At 47.1% G+C, this 19291-nt stretch overlaps 7 protein-coding genes across 7 annotated transcripts; 2 read left to right on the forward strand and 5 right to left on the reverse strand.

The window, feature by feature from the left end:
• Positions 1-316: 316 nt before the first annotated feature.
• Positions 317-2865, reverse strand: CANTADRAFT_27444 (uncharacterized protein). The gene has a single exon (XM_020208110.1). It carries the CDS (start codon positions 2849-2851, stop codon positions 431-433), a length of 2421 nt encoding a protein of 806 aa, XP_020062166.1. The 5' UTR covers positions 2852-2865; the 3' UTR covers positions 317-430.
• A 101-nt stretch (positions 2866-2966) lies between these two features.
• Positions 2967-3580, forward strand: CANTADRAFT_323427 (uncharacterized protein). Its single transcript, XM_020208451.1, has one exon. It carries the CDS (start codon positions 3081-3083, stop codon positions 3468-3470), a length of 390 nt encoding a protein of 129 aa, XP_020062167.1. The 5' UTR covers positions 2967-3080; the 3' UTR covers positions 3471-3580.
• Positions 3581-3690: 110 nt separating this feature from the next.
• On the forward strand, positions 3691-6288 carry ALR1 (Mg(2+) transporter; the record flags this gene model as incomplete). The annotated part of the gene is made up of 3 exons (XM_020208810.2): positions 3691-3871; positions 3962-5593; positions 5720-6288. The coding sequence occupies 3 exons, from the start codon at positions 3691-3693 to the stop codon at positions 6286-6288; spliced, it is 2382 nt and encodes a 793-aa protein (XP_020062168.1).
• Positions 6289-6784: 496 nt separating this feature from the next.
• CANTADRAFT_56882 (uncharacterized protein) lies at positions 6785-8539 on the reverse strand (the record flags this gene model as incomplete). Its single annotated transcript, XM_020210632.1, has 1 exon — positions 6785-8539. The coding sequence occupies one exon, from the start codon at positions 8537-8539 to the stop codon at positions 6785-6787; it is 1755 nt and encodes a 584-aa protein (XP_020062169.1).
• A 314-nt stretch (positions 8540-8853) lies between these two features.
• PEX8 (Pex8p) lies at positions 8854-11082 on the reverse strand (the record flags this gene model as incomplete). Its single annotated transcript, XM_020211924.1, has 1 exon — positions 8854-11082. One exon carries the CDS (start codon positions 11080-11082, stop codon positions 8854-8856), a length of 2229 nt encoding a protein of 742 aa, XP_020062170.1.
• A 311-nt stretch (positions 11083-11393) lies between these two features.
• HEM13 (coproporphyrinogen oxidase) lies at positions 11394-12365 on the reverse strand (the record flags this gene model as incomplete). Its single annotated transcript, XM_020210631.1, has 1 exon — positions 11394-12365. The coding sequence occupies one exon, from the start codon at positions 12363-12365 to the stop codon at positions 11394-11396; it is 972 nt and encodes a 323-aa protein (XP_020062171.1).
• A 572-nt stretch (positions 12366-12937) lies between these two features.
• Positions 12938-17431, reverse strand: CANTADRAFT_56939 (pleiotropic drug resistance family ABC transporter; the record flags this gene model as incomplete). Its single annotated transcript, XM_020210639.1, has 1 exon — positions 12938-17431. One exon carries the CDS (start codon positions 17429-17431, stop codon positions 12938-12940), a length of 4494 nt encoding a protein of 1497 aa, XP_020062172.1.
• Positions 17432-19291: the final 1860 nt, after the last annotated feature.

Here is a 19291-nt window from a genome sequence, read left to right on the forward strand (position 1 = left end):
ACTAGCAATACTAGATGCGTTAAACAAGGAACTATACTCTTTACATTAAAAATAGTACTTCCTACAAAGTAGGGAGCAGCTTTTTGTTAGTCTCTTGGTTCATTAACTTTTGACATTATGAATGGCAAAATGTACTGGGGATGGGGACAGAAATTTGCGCCAGTTAAAGAGGACATTCGGTAGCCTGTTTTTAGACACTATTCTTCAGAAATTGCAATTTCGATTTGTTTCTCTCTAATTATATCTCGCAGTACGTCGAAGATTTTAGCACTTATTAGAGAACTAAACTGACACAAGGCTCGATGACCAAATGTCATTTTGGAACTCGGGCATTATCTTCATTACGTATCGAGAATTATATCAGCAATGCTGCTTTGATATTTGTCTATGTATATGCGTTTAGTCTATTTACACTATGTTACATGCTCAACTATACTTTTCCCTGGTCCTCGTGAGACTTTTCGATCCAGGTATCCAAAAATTCAAACATTGAAGTCACGGCCTCCGTAATATCTGGCTCATCCTTTTCCAAACGAAGTCTTATATCAGCAATTAGCCCCTGAAGCTTTTCCACTGTTGTTTCGATTACAGGGTTGGTGCTGGCAATGGATGCTTCTTTTTCGTCTTGATGTTTCCCTTCAAGATACTTCAATTTCCCGAGCAATTTCTTCTCTATGAAGCAACACTGGTTGTAGATGTATGGACTAAGGGTTACATCATTGATGGCAAAGTTGTTAATGGTTTTGATGATGCCTTCAAAATCGCTGCAGATACAATAGTTTCTGAGCTGAAGGTTGAGCTTCATCATCTCTGACTTGTCATCAAGATCAATAGGGTCTATACCTTCAAGAACTTGTAATGACTGCCTGAAAAGGTTCTTATTCATCAACATTCTGGCAAATTTGAGTCTATCGTTTATGTTCATTTCTTCCAAGTCGGTCTTTTCGAAAAAGTCAAGTAGAGACTGCTTGGTATTTCTTGCTTGTAACATTATCAACTCCAATTCGATGCGTCTTTCTTCATACATCCGCACTCGTTTCAAGATGTCGATCAATACGAGCTTGTTGTTCATATCCAGTCTCCTAAAAGTACTGATCACCAAGGATATATCTGGCCGGACACCTTTTCTGAGCACATCGAAGAATCCCTTATTAATTCTATACTGAACTTGATCGGTGAAACGAACTATTCTACCGTTCTTGTCTTGTTTCCAATCAATGGATTTCCAATGACTTGAGTCATACTTTTGCTTTTTGATTTCAAGAATATTATTTTCCAAATGGTATGGAGTTAGCTGAGAATTCAACTTGACAATTTTGAGGGCCAGAACAAGCTTTGCCTTTTGTGATGGCGACAACGATTCATGCAGTTTGAGCCATGAATGAAATCTGTTGGCAAAATCGACGGCCTTGTATGGGTATGTTCTCACAAAGGTATCAAACAACTTCTTCAAGTACACCTCGTTGAACTGAAGTTTAGAAGATGAAGATTCCAAGTACTTAGTCAAGTAAATGAACATATTATGCTTTAGGTAGTAAGATGCGATAAGATTGAAATGACTGTTTGTTAACTCAATACCATCATGGTTCATGTTGAGTAAAAGATATTGTATCTTGTCCATATTAGAGTGATATACAAAAAACCGAAGGAAACTGTGATGAAAATCCTGCAAATCTTCGCGATTCTTCATCTTGCTTGAAACCAATTCCATGCGGTACATGTCACCATCATAAACCTGCTTCTGGAAAGTAGCAGGCTCTCTTTTGATGATGGAATATTGTAATTCCACTGCTTGAATTAAGTGATGTTGCGGATAATCAAAAGAGTTTATGACTTGGTAAAAATCATTCAATTCTTCAGGAGTTGCAAATTTATGGAATTCTTTGAGTAACAAAGCACATGTTTTTGGTGTTGGAGTAGGAAGGGATGGTATTGAAGTCCAGGTTTCAAAAAAAGAAGTGAGATTCTCAAATAATGCATCCACCTTAATCAATTGGTATATCACAATCTCTAGTAAAGAAGTATCCAAATCAGCTTTTAAAGACAAAAGTTGCTGGAACAAGATTTTTGAGAATTCCACTTCGTAGTTGAGAATGAAACCGCTAAATATGTACCCCAATGTTTTGGTGTCCAAATTCGGGCTTTGCAAGTAGCTGTGCACCAATGATTCCAATTTATTTAGATCATTCATATGGTAGCAGAGCCAAATGTAATGCTGTTGAAGTGGTGCATTAGAGCGGACCACATGATGATCGAAGTCTTTGCATATGTTGTAAAGATGGGGTATGCGATCATAAATATGATTGTAGTAGGCCGATTCGAGTCCTAGCCTTTTTGAGGAGCTATAGTAGGGGTGCTCTATTTCGCATTCGGAGGACTCCCGTTCGGGTATGTCTCGCAAGCACTGGTTCAAGACGTAAAGAAGGAAATTGGAGTCCACAAGGTGTGAATTTTGGGAGAGTTTGAGGCGGATGTCCTCTGTGTGACCTTGGAGTATGAGTGGTAAGATGGTCTCCATGAACTCAAGCTGGGGCTGGGACATCAGTGGGGTCACGTCCGGGGCATTTGGAGGGTGCAAATGGATGGTTGAGGCTGGGGCATTTTTGGTACTAGAATCGGCTTCAATTTGTTTATTCTCATGGGAAGTGGGCTTTGAGGCGCTGAATAGTTTGGAGGGGATGGACTTGGTCTTTTGAAGGAACCAATCAGTGTAGGAAGTGTCCTGTAATGGAGAATTCGTGGAGAATGAATGGGTGAAGAAAACCGTAGGCCTTTGACGGGGTTTGAAAGGGCGGATGTTGAGGTGTATATGATTGCAGGTGTGCCTTAGGGGAAACTGTCGCAACAGCATGAGGGATGGTGGCTACAAGGAGACGGACATATAGGAGGGAGGGAGTGAACCGACTGATAGTGTCAATGGGTTGATTTGTAGGCCTAAAAATTTTCGTCGCGTGATCCGCACGGGAATCCCCACGTGTGTTCACGTGCATGTTCATGTGATCACAGAGATTTACCCTGGCCACACGTGCCAGGAGAGGCGGCGATCTCCCAGGTTTTGACGAATCAGCCGGCCCAAAGGCATGCAACCTTTGGTAGACAATCCGCTAAGCCCACATAAAAGGGTAAGCCCCACCAACAACGGACGTAAGCCCCAACGGACGGCCCACGCAGTAATCTTCTGGTCAATGGCAGCCCAGACATTAATCACTCAATCACTAGCGCCATGCATGCACCCTTCACCCGCGCAGGACGGTAAGGAGCACCGCAACCAGATTGAGTCCAGAGAGCCATCTTTGAGGAACAGGCAGAGCACAGCGAGTGTCTCTCTTGGGAGCAGTCTGTCGCACTGCCAATGTCTCTCTACTGCCAGTGTCCACACCCTCTACCTCTCTACACCCTCTACCCCCTCCACCCCCTCCACTGCCAACGTTCCTAAATGCCCCCAGCCGCAACGTCTCAAGCCTCGCTAGTCGCCGTTGCACTACCCATCGCATGTGGGCTCGTAAAATTTTCCTGCTATATATACCAGCCACTGGCAATTGGTGCGCACTATCTGTCCATACATGAATCCAGCCTGAGGATTTATTAGCTTGTATCGCCACCCGGTTGTACTCATCACTCATCATTCCAGATCAGCCAACACACCCTTCCGTGTTCCCCAAAGCATGATTGCCGGCTTGTTCGCTTAAAATGTCCGACTCAGAAAGCTACCGCTCAGCGTCTCCCGCCAGAGACTTGGGCAACACCAACCCCGACGAGGTGTTGGACGACCACCGCCACCAGGTGTCGCTTCCCGTGCGGGGCATCGCCCACCCCGAGTCTGCCATCGAGAGTGGCGACGACGACGAGGCGGCACGCCAGCGCCAGCACCGTCCCTCGTCCACCCACCATGACCTCCACCACGATATCCATCACGACCCCCTCCACAAGTCCACTCCTGCCCCAACTGGTGGCGAAAGAGCTCCGCGCGCGTTCATGAACTCGTTGCGCCGCGACTACAACTTGCACGCCAATCCTGACGACTACTACGAGGGCGACCCCTACCTCGACCCCAACGACGCTGGAATTGCGTTTCCCAGAGGCGTTCCTGGCTCGTTGGCAGCAGCCGCCAGGCGCGGCCGTGGCGCCACCGGCCGGTCACAGTCGTTTTCCGAGCAGATCAAGTCGTTGGGCAACCCCAAGGAGCCTCCTCGCGGCAGCATCTTAATGAAGAACCCGTCGGTGCGTCGCTACCGTCGCAGTCTGTCGGGGGTGGAGAACTTGGAGTCCGACTTGGTGAGCCCCATGACCAAGTCCAAAACCAATGACAGCGCCAACGACGACAAGTTTGTCAAACGGGACCGTGAGCGTGAACGCGAGCGTGAGCGCAGACCTTCACGGCTGTCCATCGACAGTGAGGCCGACTCGCATGCCTCGCGGTCGTCCCAAGAGACCGAGGAGGACGTGTGCTTCCCCATGCTCCGGGAGCACATCCGGATCAAGGGCATTGACTTTGATGAGATCGAGGAATTCATCAAGGCCGAAAGAGAAGAAGACGAGTTGGTCAAACAGCAGCAGCAGGTGATTGCTGACCAGACAGCCTACCGTGTGAGCACCGCCAAGTCCACCGGGTCTGTGCGCGGCCAGAGCACAGCCGCCCTTAAGTACACCCCCAAACACATTTTGTCCCGGATCGCAGGCAGAGGCTCGGTAGGCGGAGGAGGTGCCAGCGGCAGCGACGAAATCTCGGTAGGCTCGTTCCATGCGAAGCCACCATCCGACTCGTCAGTCAGCGAAGACGACTACCCCGAGAAGAAGGCGTCACCTCCCGCGGGAGGCCACCACCTCCGCGACGACGCTTCATCCTCCTCCGGCCAGGTTAAATTTGGCGGAACCAGAATCACCGACAGCCACGCCGACCTACCCGATAGGTTCTCGTTCTTCTCGTCAGAGTCCGAGGAAACCGTGCACGCACCTGACATCCCATCGCTCGTGGAGCCAGGCCAGAGTGTGCGCGAATTGTTCCGCAACGGCGAGAGCACCTGGTGGTTGGACTGCGTGTGTCCTACAGACGCCGAGATGAAGACTCTCGCAAAGGCGTTCGGCATCCACCCGTTGACCGCAGAAGATATCCGCATGCAAGAGACCCGTGAAAAGGTCGAGTTGTTCCGCAACTACTACTTTGTGTGTTTCCACACCTTCGAGCCCGATAAGGAGTCCGAAGACTACTTGGAGCCCATCAACGTGTACCTCGTGGTGTTCCGCGACGGGGTGTTGTCGTTCCACTTCTCGCCTATGTCGCATCCAGCTAACGTCAGGCGCAGAGTGCGCCAGTTGCGCGACTACGTGGATGTCAGTGCCGACTGGATCTGCTACGCCCTCATTGATGACATCACCGATGGTTTTGCACCCATCATCACCAGTATCGAGTACGAGGCAGACGCCATCGAAGACAGCGTGTTTGTGGCGCGCGACTTGGACTTCAGCAACATGCTCCAGCGCATCGGAGAGTCCAGACGCAAGGTCATGACGTTGATGCGTCTTTTGTCAGGCAAGGCCGACGTCATCAAGATGTTTGCCAAACGGTGCCAGGACGAAGCTGCCCACCACAACGGTTTGCCATCGTTGCAACAGCCTGCGCAGCCACCAGCCTCTGGGTCTAGCGGAACCGGCACGCCAGGGTTGACCCACGGCATCCCTGGCTCGTACTCCAACCTCTACCCGGTGGGATTTAACCCAGGAGGAACTGGGGGCGTGAGTTTTGGTCCAGGGCCTGGTGCTTCTGCCAACAACTTCAGCAACCACTGGCACTACCAGAACCAGGGCCCAGTGGCCCAGCCCCGTGCCGACATCGCGTTGTACTTGGGAGATATCCAGGATCACGTCGTGACCATGTTCCAGAACTTGTTGGCGTACGAAAAGATTTTCAGCAGATCACACGCCAACTACTTGGCCCAGTTGCAGGTTGAGTCGTTCTATTCCAACTTGAATGTCACCGAGCTTTTGTCCAAGGTCACCATGATCGGTACGGTTTTGGTGCCTTTGAACTTGATCACAGGTTTGTTCGGGATGAACGTACACGTTCCAGGCCAGGACGGTAGCACTCTCCAGTGGTTCTTTGGTATTCTCGGTGTCATGGTGTTTATTGCCCTCTGTGCCATCTTGGTGGCCAACATCTGGTTGAGACGGGTGCAGAACATGTCCACCGGAGGCGAAGGAAACACCAGCTCGAGACGGTCCATCAAGAGCTTGGGGTTGCGGAAATCGGCTGCCAAGTCGGTGTTGAGTTTCCCCAACAAGTATGAATAGGCCCTTCGAAGTAGAAGTGGTCGGTGAGCGCCAATGAATAGAAGAAGTGGAATACGCCAAAGGTCTTTAATGTGTGTCCCTACAGGTTGAATAGGGTCTTTGTAATGTTAGTATGATCGTTTGATCGAAAATTAATAGATGTATAGAAAATGGATAAAACGTTCAATTTAGCTCTATGTTTGGTCTTCGGTAACTGAAACAAGATGGGTGTGTATCGATTGATATAGCAGGAGAATTTTCCATGTGCTTAGGATTATTTTCTTCCTTTCCTTTGTATCAATTTCTACAAATGACCTTTAGGGCAATGATGTCAGATATTATTAAAGACCTCAATCTCGCGACAACACTTCCCTCTACTTTGCACAACGCTTTGACTGTATTGACTATAATTCTATACAATATCGCCCTAGTATGAAACGACTAAAAGCGGAAGAACACATCTGCTGGATATCTTCTGGAGATATGAGAAAATTTGATACTCTTTTCACTTCCCGGCTCACTTTCTCTTGCTCTTGTGCTTGTGCTTCTTCTCCCTCTTCTCCCTTCTGGAATTGACCTCCTCCTCCTCAGCTGGAATCCAGATCTCGTTCTCCTTGGCGCCGTCAGGAAGCTTGGGTCCATGCTTGTCACCAAAAGCTTCTTTTCTCCACTCTTGTAAATGTTTCTTCTTGGTGTACTTTCTCTTATCCTTCAATCTAGCCTCCTTGGCTCTGTAGGGAGCAAACTTCTTGATTCCAATAAACGTGTTCAATTGCTTGTCATCTGCCAATATGATATCTCTTGTGGTTAAACCAAATGTTTCTGGTGAAACCTCACGATACTTGAACTTGATATCTTCGGATGCACGGCTACGGCCTCTTTCTTCGTCAACCTCGTCTCTGATTTTGAGAGCATTAGCCTCAACGATCTGTTGGGCTCTGGCCTTCAATGCTTCTTTGTCCTTCTTGGAAGACTTCTTCTCCTTAAGTTGTTCCTTCTTGGACTTCTTCTTAGGAGGCTCATCGGAGCCCACATCTTCTCCGATATCTTCGCCAACGTCTTCTTCATCGTTATGCTCATTTTCTTCATCTCCTTCATCTGCATCTTCATCGGCATCGCTGACTATATCACCCAAATCGTCGTCGAACTCAGGCTTGACGTCTTCTGCCCCGTAGTACTGTTCGTCAAAGATTTGGGCCATCTTGCTGTCCCAATCGCCATCATCGAAATCATCGTTCAACAAAGAGTCACCAAACACCTTTTGGATCACTTCATCGCTCACCTCGTCTCCGACAGCTTCCTTGATTTGTGCTAATCTGTCTATAACCTTATTCAACTTTTGAGTCTTCTTCTTCTTCACCAATTCCTCACTCTTCTTGTTCTCCTTCTGCTTTTCCTCTTGCTCCTTTTCTCTTTGTCTCTTTCTGGCATTAGTGGCAGACCTTCTCAAGGTAGCTTGACTTCTGGCATACGATACAATTTCTGCGGCATTAGCATCTTCGTATCTGAAGTTGTACGCATGTTCGAACTTCTCCACGGCATCATCAAATTGCTCTTCATCATCCTGATCTATTCTGTCCAAGTTGAGCACCTTATCATTCTTACTAGGAATCCACGCTTGGTTATCAAGGAAAGCCTTTAAAAATTCATTTCCATCCTCGTTTGGATTGGGTAATCTTATGGATTTCAATTCTTCGTTTCTAGACTTCTCCTTTGGTTCAACCTTCTTCAAGAAATCGTCATCGTCATCTTCTTCTTCCTCATCGAATGCATTTTTAATATCAGAAAGCAATTGGTTTCTTTCCTCTCTTTGAGTGACCACGAATGGTTTTTCTCCATCGACAGTATTGAATTCTTCATCATCGTCATCCTTGTAGTTTCCAGACAACAAATTCATTCTGTGATAGTCTTTCAAGTACAATGGTTTTTCTTTCTTTTCGTTGGCAGTGACATTTTCTGGGTCATCAAAGAATTTCGTGTTCGGATCCAAAAGCTTCTTTGGGTCTGTCTTGATAGCTTGGAGGACTTGCTCAATACCCTTTTCCACATCCTCGGTGATCAAGTCACCAAACTCATCCTCTTCCTCAGAAGATGAGGACTCTGAGTCGGAGTCTTCCTCATATTGTGTACTTTGAGTGCTTTCAGTCTTTTTGGCTGGTTTTTCGACCTCTTCCACTTTGGTTTCAGTAGGAGCAGCAGTAGCTGGGGCCTTTATACCCTTAGCTTCTGCTTCTTCTCTAGCCTTTTTGGCAGCAGACTTCTTTCTAGCCATTTTGGTTGTGATGAGTATAACTTCGATTTGATAAATTTAGTGAGATGAGATGTCGGGTCGTGCGAAGGCGAGAAAGCTACAACTATTTGGTCCATTAGTATAGTCTTAATGACCTCATATTATGATATAGTTGAGACCAGAAAGTCCATCTGCTACGAGAAGGGGTGTCAATTGACTCCCCAATCCGTGAATGGCTGTGAGATAAAATACAATTTTGCTACTTGGGCCCAGCACTCAACTTCAGCCGTCTTATCTTTAGCTCCAATTCTATCTACCATTAACCGTAGTGTTTTGTATTTCTAAAGTTCTACATGCTATAAGTGGACGCCCTGCGGGGCTTGGGGGATTTCTTTCTCGAGGTACCACCACCTGTATGCCAATTCAGATCTATTCAAATCCAAATTCTCCGAAAGAACTCTCCATAAGACAGACGTCAAGAAGTTACGCTCTTCTGGATCACTTTCTTGGATAAGTTCCCAAATGTTGTCTAACCAATAAGAAAAAACGGACAACGGAAGGTAAGGTACGACATTAATAAAAGAAGTGATGTATGCTTCTCTGGTAGTCTCCAGGATGATCCTGTTCCGGAAAACGTAATCTTTGGCTACCTTGCCCGGAGGCAAAAGGTCGATCCTCATCAAATCCTTTGGCTTCTTTCTTTTGTTTGCCTTTATGATATCGTTTTCCTTTCTCTTCTTTTCGCCCATATTACGAAGAGTGGAATTTGCTTCTATTTCTGGTATTGGTTGGGCAGAGGAGAATGTATCAGTTTGAACAGATGGTGCTTTGATGGGAATACCAGATTTTAGTTCTGAAGTTCTTGCTAATAAAAACTCAAGGAACTCATCGGCAGATGTTCTACTGCCATGTAAAACAATAGGGTTAGAGAGGATCTTCTTTCCCAACGTCTCAATAGCAATACTCAATTGGTTTGAGGACAATCTACTTGGAAATTGTCCGAATAAAAGCTCAACATATTGGATGTACTCTTGAATATTTCCCTGTGCCGAGAAACACAAGAGAAGAACCGAGTGCGAGGCCTCAATCAAGTCATTGTCAGAGTACTTGGCATCGTCAGCCAAATGGATACACAAATCATAGATTTCTCCTTTAGTGAAGTCAATATTTTTGGTACCCAGCTGTAAATAGTTCTCCCATAAACCTAAGACGAATAACACCTTGGATCTCCCCACATAGTTTTTATTCAAGGCATCAGCATACAAGTTGACTTCATTATAGTCCCCAATCAAATGCATTGTGAACTTTTCAAATGATACACCACCAGATAAAGCTATTTCAATTGCCAAGTAGTAAACAAAATTGTAATTATCAAACCCACCTTGTCCAATTGAAAGTAGGATAAAGTTGAGGTAGTATAAATTGTTCAATATCTTGAGTGAAATCTGTTTGTACTCTGCTTCTTTGACCTCGTTCTGGTTGCGTTGAAGTATCGGTAAGTAGTTTCTGTTCTTTGAGGAAAGAAAACGTGTCAATATGCCTTGGAAAATAATCACCTCCAGAAACAATATACCTTTCATCAAAAACCAGAAATGCTGGAATGGGGCCTGTGGATTGCTTGATCCTTTAGGATCATTGAAAATTGATTTTTGGACGGACGAGCTTAAGCCTCGGTTGAAGTGCTGCAATTGCAGGCAAATATTCATGATCAACTCGTAGGAGTCGTTGTTATAATCCAAAGTTTCGAAATAAGCTTCAAGGAGAAACGATAATTTGTTCATATGTTTGATGACTGGTTTTTGCATAATTTCTTTCTGGATTATTTCGTCCAAGTTTGGAGTCAATGCAAAGTGGTAGAACTTGGAGTAGATCAAGTTGGAGCTCTCGTGGTTCAAGTATAATAATTCAAACGTCCTCTGGGCCAAGAAGTGGGTAGAAATGCCCTTTGTGAAGTCTTCTATTTTATCATCTTTCTTGAACGTCACTGCCAAACTTAATAATGAAAGATTAATGACGTTGTCGTCAAAAGTGGGCGAGATACTGTAGCGCATAGCCCTTTGGAATAACTGCCTCAATTTACTATCGTAGTCACGGAAAAACCAGCCGTACTGAATGAAGTTGTTCTTGGAGTAAAGCTGATCCCTCAATTCCAGGGCCAATTGGATACCGGAGATGATAGGCAACACCTTCCAGCTGTTCTGGTAGGGATTGAAGTCCACGAAATGGGTGAGCTCCTTCAAAAGCACCGTGTAAAATGTCTTGATGTCGAGGGTGGGTTGCGATACCTTGAGCTTCTTGTCGAGAATCAACTTGAACACTTCAATTATCAAGTAGTTATCTTCGAAAGAAGGGACGACAGAGCCAAAACATACTGGTGAATTCAAGAAGCTGGCCACCACTAGCCTCAAGTTGTGTTCGTGCTTCACAAATGGAAGGTAATGGTAGATGTAGCCGAGCACTTTGGAGACTGTAACGTCTGGCTTTGGTGCTCTGAGATCGTTAATCAAAAAGTCCAACTCCTGGGGAACCGCAAGGGACGAGGAATGGCCCATAAGGGCCCTTGCTTGGGGTCCTAATTTGTCCATGATGGCGTGGTTGAGTAGTGAAATGGAAGTTGTTCCTTGACGCCAGAGATCAAATTATTGTGGGGTTACCGAGGTCTGGTGCACGTGATTGGATATGGATGGGAAGTGTGAAACATTAGAGAACAAGGAAGAGTAGAACAGGGAAGTGCCTACAGAACAAGGAAGAGACTCTTCTATTACATGGTGGTGGTGTCGTTACTAAGCATGTTATCGTTCTATGTACAGGGAGTGCTGGTGGTCAGCCGTTTCTTGAAGTATTCTAAGCGTGCTTCAAGGTACTGGTCGTCCCTCAGGGTCTTGCCCTTGGGTGACTAGAGCCAGTCGACTGGATTGGCCAAAACCTTCAACAATCTGTCTTCCTCGGAACCCTCTTCGGGATGGTGGTCGTACACCCAGGACGCAGTGGCAGGCAACGACATCAAAATACTCTCGATTCTGGACCCAGGGGTCTTCAAGCCAAACTGGGTACCTCTGTCCAACACCAAGTTGAATTCCACGTATCTGCCTCTTCTGATCTGCTGCCAGTTCTTCTGTTCGGGGGTGAACTCGGTATCCTTTCTTCTGTTGACAATTGGGACGTAGGCAGGCAAAAAGGCGTCGAAGCACGATTCCACCAAGCGCACGATGTCGTCTGCGGGCAACTCGTCGTAGTCGTCGAAGAAGATTCCTCCCACACCTCTGGTTTCGTTTCTGTGTTTGATGAAGAAGTACTCGTCGCACCACTTCTTCCACTTGGGATAGAGCAGGGTGTCGTACTTGTCCAACGCGTCCTTGTGGGTCTGGTGGAAGTGTTTGGCGTCCTCGTCGTACAAGTACGAAGGAGTCAAGTCGCAACCGCCTCCGAACCACCATGACTGCAATTCGTCGGTTTCAGGGTCGTGGGTCTCGAAGTACCGGTAGTTGGCATGCACTGTGGGGGCGTGGGGGTTGTGGGGATGGATCACAAGCGAAAGACCACATGCAAAGAACTTCAAGCTTCCGTCAGCACTGGAAGACTTCAAGTTGCGGTGGTCGGCCTTCATACGGTCCACAGCAGCAGCAGGCAACGTTCCATGCACCACCGAGATGTTAACACCTCCCTTCTCGAACGTGGTTCCGTTTTGTAACACCATGGACTGGCCACCACCGCCGTGCTCACCTCTCTCCCACGAGTCGGTGTGGAAGCCGACGGTGTCCAACTCGGCAATGCCTGTGGTGATTTCTTGCTGCTTCTGGCGGATAAGTGCCTCCATACGCTCCCTGATGGGAAGCGCCGTGTCGTGAATTTTGTCTGATGGTGCCATTGATGGAGAATAAAAGTTGGCGTAGCCAGATTATATACTAGAAAATCAGATGATTTGCGGGCGAAAGCGTTGCGAACGCACCATAGACTGATGTCACTGTTGGCACGTGAAGGGTACGAGTGAAGACAAGTGGAAGTGTAGTACTGGTAAGGAGCCATTGGAGATGATGGAGCAGGTGTAGGGTTGCAGTAGAGATGGTGATAGAAGCAGAGGGTAGCCAAAGCAGTAATTGACTAGCAAATTTAGGTGAGTTTGAGGGAACTTATCAGATCACACCATAAATTCCATGAAGTAGAACTGGTATTGGTACTCTGGTGTGTGCCAGCACTCTGTAAACTGACAATGGTACGAAATGGAGTGGCTCTCGAGAAGGAGCAAATTAGGTGACTGTTCAATAAGTGATTTCGTGCTGCACTCTGTGAAATAGAACTGATAATTCACTCCGTCGAGTCAGTGCCACATTGTGAAGTATATTTCACCGTCTACAGTTTCCTATTAATTAGCATATTATTAAATCTAACATCAATGAGCTCTAGAAGGCATGAAAATAAACGAGAAGTGAACTATTTGGATTATTTCTTCTCAGCCTTCTTCTTCTCTCTGTTACCCTTTGGAACTCTGGCCAACCAGTAGAAGAAAATAGTGAGTAAGATGTTGGCGGCAATGAAACAAATCAAGATACCAAAGTTTCTCCATCTTTCGGAGAAGAGGGTATTAACAGACTTCAAGAAATCGTCAGTAGTCTTCATTGGACAGTAGCGACAGTTGGAAGAAGCGTTACCATTCAATAAGTTACCTCCGGCAAATTTAAGGAAGTTCTCCATGTAGGTACCACAGGTTTGACCAGATGGTGGGTTGAATCTCAACAATTCAGTGTCAGAACAGTTGACTTCAGTACCCGCTAAACCTGTCGACAACATACCTTGAATTAAGTACGTCATAGGGTTACATCTGTACATGAAAATCCAGAAACCAGGAAGAATATCAGGTCCGGCCAAAACACCACAGAAGTTCATGGACATGGTGAACAACATAACAGCCAAGTTAGCAGCATTGTCAGAAATTTCGATGAACGAAATACACAAGTGACCGGTAGTAGACGCATAGACAAAGAATGCAGAAACGAATAACCACATCAAAACACCACGACTGTTAACAGCGTCGGTTGGTTCGGCGTTACGGTAAAGACCGATAGGATAGTACCAGCAGAAGTAAGCCAAGGTACCAACGGCAACTTGGTATGGAATTTCAGATGTAAGTTGACCAGCGATGAAGGCGAACCAACTGAAGGTTCTCGATGGAGCTTCTCTAACTTCATAGACATCTCTTTGACGAACGTAGTAAGGCATCATTTGTTGGACCAAAGTGTTGAACATAATCATGAACATGAAAATACCAAACATTTGATTTTGCAAACCTTGCATAGAGTTATCAGCCTTGAAGAAAGAGAAACCGTTGAACAAAGAAGTAGAGACAGCCAAGAAGATCTTGGAGTAGATGTATCCAGGAGATCTCCAGTTTTGAACAATAACTCTTTGAGAAACAATAAGATATTGCTTCCAAAGTGGAGCAGCGTACTTCTTGTGGGCATCAGGGGATTCATCTTGAGGGAGCTTAACCAATTCGACTTCCATATCATCCAAAGCTTGGTGAACATCTTGGTATTCGGTAGAGTTCTTCCAAACCTCGTGGTAGTCTTGTCTAGCCTTAGATCCAGGGGCAGCACCAACAACTTCCAACATCCATTCGGCAGGGTTAGCTTCCTTTGGACAAGTTTGGGCACCGTACTTCTCGAAATAGTTAATCAAAGTGGAACAGTTCTCACCTAAATCACCAAAGTAGACAGTCTGACCACCCTTTTGCAAGAACAATAAACGATCGAACTCCTTCAATAACAAAGCAGAAGGTTGATGGATAGTACACAAAATAGCTTGACCGTGGTCACACAACTTTCTCATCAACTTACAGATAGACCAAGCAGTTTGAGAATCTAAACCAGAAGTTGGTTCATCCAAGAACAACAATAACTTAGGCTTAGCAACCAATTCAACACCAATAGTCAATCTCTTTCTTTGTTCGACGTTCAAACCTTCACCAGCAACACCAACTAAGGCATCGGCATAAGGCTTCATTTCCAACAAATCAATAATGTACTCAACATAATCTTGCTTCTCCTTCTTTGAGACGGTTTCTGGTTGTCTCAAGTAAGCAGAGAATCTCAAAGCTTCACGAACAGTAGAAGTAGCCAAGTGCAAATCTTGTTGCTGGACGTAACCAATGGATCTTTGGAAAGAACTGTCTAATGAGTGACCATTCACCATTCTAACACCATCTGAAATAACACCAGTGGTAACTCTTTCAGACAAACAGTTCAACAAAGTAGTCTTACCAGCACCAGAAGAACCCATCAATGCAGTCAATTGACCGGGCTTAACCCATCCATCAACGTGGTTCAAAATAACACGATCCTCGGACTTGATCTTGACTTGGTAGGTCAAATCTCTCCAGTGGAAGATCTTCTTGGAAGCTGGCAATTCATTGGTGGAAGAAGAAGAAGAACTGTTGGCTTCAACAGTGTCCTTGTATTCAACCTTCTCGTTGATGTTACCGTTTTCAATATCCTGAGTGGTAGCTGCGCTCTTCTTAGCCTTCTTCTTTTCCTTTCTGATAGAAGATCTCAAGAACAAAGCAATTTCACCCTTTTGCATGGCACCCTTGTTGAATTCAGTCAATGAGATGTAAACAGCCAAGAAGAAAATGACGAAACCAACAACAATACCAAAGTTTCTCCACTTGTGAGAGTTGTAGTACTTGTAGGATTCAACAATGTAACGGGTACCAGACACAACTGGGGAACCAGGAACGGAACCAACAACACTACAAATCTTGTTTTCAAGTGGAAGGTCGTCGTATCCTGGACCGGAAGGAACAAAACTGGAGCATTCAAAGTCTCTGTCATGGAATTCGTTGACCATCAAAGCTTCGAAAACGTAACCAACAGGGTTGATATAGTTGATCCATCTGGACCATCCCAACATCTTTGGAGTAGGAATAACGAAACCGGTGAAAATAATCATGGCAGATAACAAAACAGAAGCTGGAGTCATGGCACCGGCCAAAGAAGTGGAAACAGCACCCAAGCATCTAAACAAATGGGACATGACCAAAGTACACATACCACACATCAACCAGTAGAAAAAGAATCTACCAGGGTTTCTTCTGAAATTCACCATGAAGTAGAAGATAAAGTTGAAGGCAGTAGACATACAAAGCTTGGTTGGCAATTCAGTGATGATACCGGCTAAGGCATCGGCAGAAGGACGGTACAAAGCATACTGCTTATGCTTTTCAACAATAGGTCTGGCTTCGAACATGGACATAATTTCCAACAACGAAGCGAAGGCGTTATACAAAACGGCAAAGAACATGGAAGCACCACGGTAGTAGAACGAGGAGGTGACCGATTTCATATTATAGAAAACGGACGACAAAACCAAAGCCATGATCACTTGACCCGAAATCGACGAAATCGACACGGAAGGATCACCCTTGACACGCAAAATGTTTCTGCCCATAAGGTATCTGACTTGCATGAAGAAAGAGACGGTGTATGGGGACTTGGCGGAAATGTTCTTGGACTGTCTGGCGACGTGGGAGTCGTGGTACATTTGCTTGGTGTCACCATTGTCAGTCAATGCAATGTGTTCGTCGATTTCCTTGGTCAAAGCAGCGTATTCTGGAGAGTTCTTCCAGTACTGCTCGAATTCCTTAGCAGTCTTAGGCACCGAGTCTTCGTAGCCTGGCAAAGGAACTCTTTCGGCTGGGTTGGTAAGGGAGGTCAAGAAATCAGCGGTGGTTTGTCTTTGAGGACATTCCCAACCCATTCTGACGAAGAAGTCCTTGGCCTGGTCGGCCTTACCGAAGAAGATTTGGTAACCTTCGTACAAGACGACGACCTTGTCGAACAAGTCGTAGGCGTCTTGGGAACATTGATAGATGGCAATCAATGGGGTGGCCTCCAAGATAGCTGAGGAGGTCTTTAAGGCTCTGATGAACTCCAAGGCGGTGGCAGCATCCAAACCTCTGGTGGCGTTATCCCAACATTGCAAGTTGGCGCCGGAAAGCGAGGCCTCGGCAATGGAGACTCTCTTACGCTCACCACCGGACACACCTCTGACAAAGTCGTTACCGACGTTGGTGTTTCTGGTGTGCGACAACCCGTAGGTAGCCATGTAGACGGAGGCCATGTGCTTGGCGTAGGCCTCTCTGTCGACGTTGGGACCTCTGTTCTGGGGGGTTCTCAATCTGGCGGCAAATTCCAAGGTGTCACCCACGGTCAAGTGGGGGAAATGGATATCGGATTCGGCCGAGTAGATCACGTCACCACGGTGGTGGGTGTTGATCTCGTGTTGGTTCAAACCGTCGTAGGAAATGACCGATTCCTCGCCGATTTCGAACCCGTAGGTGTGGGCAGCAATCGTCTTCAAAAGGGTGGAACAACCGGACCCTGGTCTTCCCAACACCACGGTAACCTCACCTGGTCTCATGATGGCGTCCATGGACTTGAGGATGTCGAAGTAGTGCGATTCGTCCCGCTTCTTGATGGAACGGTAGGTGTTGACGGCCGTCTTGAACAAGAAGTTGGTGACGGTGGGCTGGTAGTCCGAGTCGGCAGCAATACCGTACGCACGCAAGTTGCGGTAGGCAATTCCCAACTTGGAGGGCTTGTAGTACTCGGGGTCCGACTCGTATAACTTACGCAAGTTCTTGACCCAGAACTTGGAGTTGAAGTTGTCGCTGTCGGGGTTGAGCGAGTCTTCCGCGATTTCTTCGTGGTTGAAAGGCGACACACCTGGCACCATGGTCATGTTGGAGAGGTATCTCTTCAAGCCGATCGAGGTGTTGGTGTCGTCGTCCCTGAAGGACTCACGGGTATATGTTCTGGCAAGGTCATGAATGTTATGTTCGGCCTGGGCGTCGAATCCTTGGTACTCGGCAATGGAGTTGGCCTCGGAATTGACGTCCTTGTACTGGTCCTCTTGGGACTCTTTACCGGACAGAGACATGATGAGTGTCGTTGAGGAGAAAGGCGGTTAATTGGAGCAGCAAACTGGATATATATAGCGAAGGCAAATTCCACGCTGCCCAGAGATTGGCGTTACACAAATGCACCCGACAATAATACCAGGAAAAATATAGCGCAGTGCGCAGATGTTTGTGTACGTATTGCCGGGAACGTTTGGGGAGGTTCCGACCCGATGGGGGCGGAGGGGTTGGGGGGCCCCGAGACGAGATGAGTAATTGGCAGGTGGCGAGCGGGTGGCGGTGACGGGGAGGGGGGAGGCTGCTGGGGGTGTTGTGGTGTGGGTGTTTCCACCAGGGGGGTGGTGGGCTAATAGGGCCGCGGCAGAACGATGGAGAAATGCACGAGTGCGGGTGTTGGGGAGGGTGCGCACGTGAGGACAGAGGGAGCGAGCCAGACCAGCAAACAATACGGGCGCAGCAACGGCGCAACACGGCCGGAACGGAGTGTGGGGGTCCCGTAAGGGTCAGCACGGCTGCGCAGAGGGTCGCGGCACGTGCCTGGTGATTCAACACCGTCACTGCCACCCACTGCCACCTGCCAGGGCTCGCCGGATACGATGAGACCGCCAGTGTCCGCTTAATTCCGCGGTCGCAGCTGTCTCACAGGGAGGTGCGTCGGAACGGGTGCCATGCATGCCCGACCCGCCACAATGAGCCCCAGACGAGCCGCCCAATAACACACGGACGCTTATACCATCAAGGGACACTTGGCTAGCACGGGGGTGGACTGCCAGTGCGGGAACCAATGGCTGGTGGGCCAGCCCCACCAGCTGTGACTCACCCCCTCCAGGGATTGTTCCCCCCACAGGGTCAATTTCCCTGCAGCACCGAACCGTTGAATACGATCACTGCAGCACCGTGCGTGCAAGCTTAAATCCGGCCGGTCGTGTCCCGGTCCGCAGACTTTCTAGAAGACCCCGGGTCGGACCTACATTATTCCGTGCCGGCACTCTGCAGTGTGGTGAGTCTGACTAATGATCACTCCTACCTGCTGTACCTACTGCACCCTGTGGTTTAGTCTCACTTAGACCCACAGGATCTGGGGCCCATCCGGGGGTGACCTTCGCACTGTCTGGTCCGATTGTCTGCAGAAGCGGGGTCACCTCTCAGGGTGAAATCGGTGAAATTCCGGCCAGATTTTTTCCAGGCTCCACCCACCTGCCTACAATCTCAATTTGACTTTTGCTCTATTATGACACTTGAGTGTGTCAGGGGCATCGTTCTCCAGCATGCTGGGGATAGACTCCAAGGGGTGCGATGCCATTGAGGCTCCTAGCCTAGTCCACACTGGCTGTAGCTATGAGTTGTCCTACGCTAGCTATCCTAGTCCTACCCTAGCTATCTTAGTCCTACCCTAGCTATCTTAGTCCTACCCTAGCTATCTTAGTCCTACCCTAGCTATCCTACTTTAGCTTATCTCCACCCTGGTGCCCATTAAGGATAGGGGCAACTGACCTGTGAAAATCCCCAGATTACACTTACACTTCCTTTGCTAATTTCAGATAACAATCTAGATGAAAGCTATGTATTTTCTAAGAATGCCTATTATACAGGGTCTGGAGCAATAGTTGCCTCTTCGACAATTGTTCTGGGGATGATTGTCTGTGCCAATTTCTATACCATTTGTTTATTTTCTGGCAAAACGCAAAAACTACTATTTTCTTTGTTTCATCTGAGCCGCGCCTGTTCTGATACGGCTGGCCCCATTTCCACGTTCGGAGCCTCCAAAGCGCGGTACTATGGATGTTTCCAGATAGACAATCGGAGTGAAATCCACGACAGTTCATGGAGGAGCTTCTTGGGTAGTTTTCTCTCAATCCAGATAGTTGGCCTTGACAATT

The sequence above is a fragment of the Suhomyces tanzawaensis genome, assembly GCF_001661415.1.
Source record: "Suhomyces tanzawaensis NRRL Y-17324 unplaced genomic scaffold CANTAscaffold_8, whole genome shotgun sequence".
NCBI classification, from domain to species: domain Eukaryota; kingdom Fungi; phylum Ascomycota; class Pichiomycetes; order Serinales; family Debaryomycetaceae; genus Suhomyces; species Suhomyces tanzawaensis.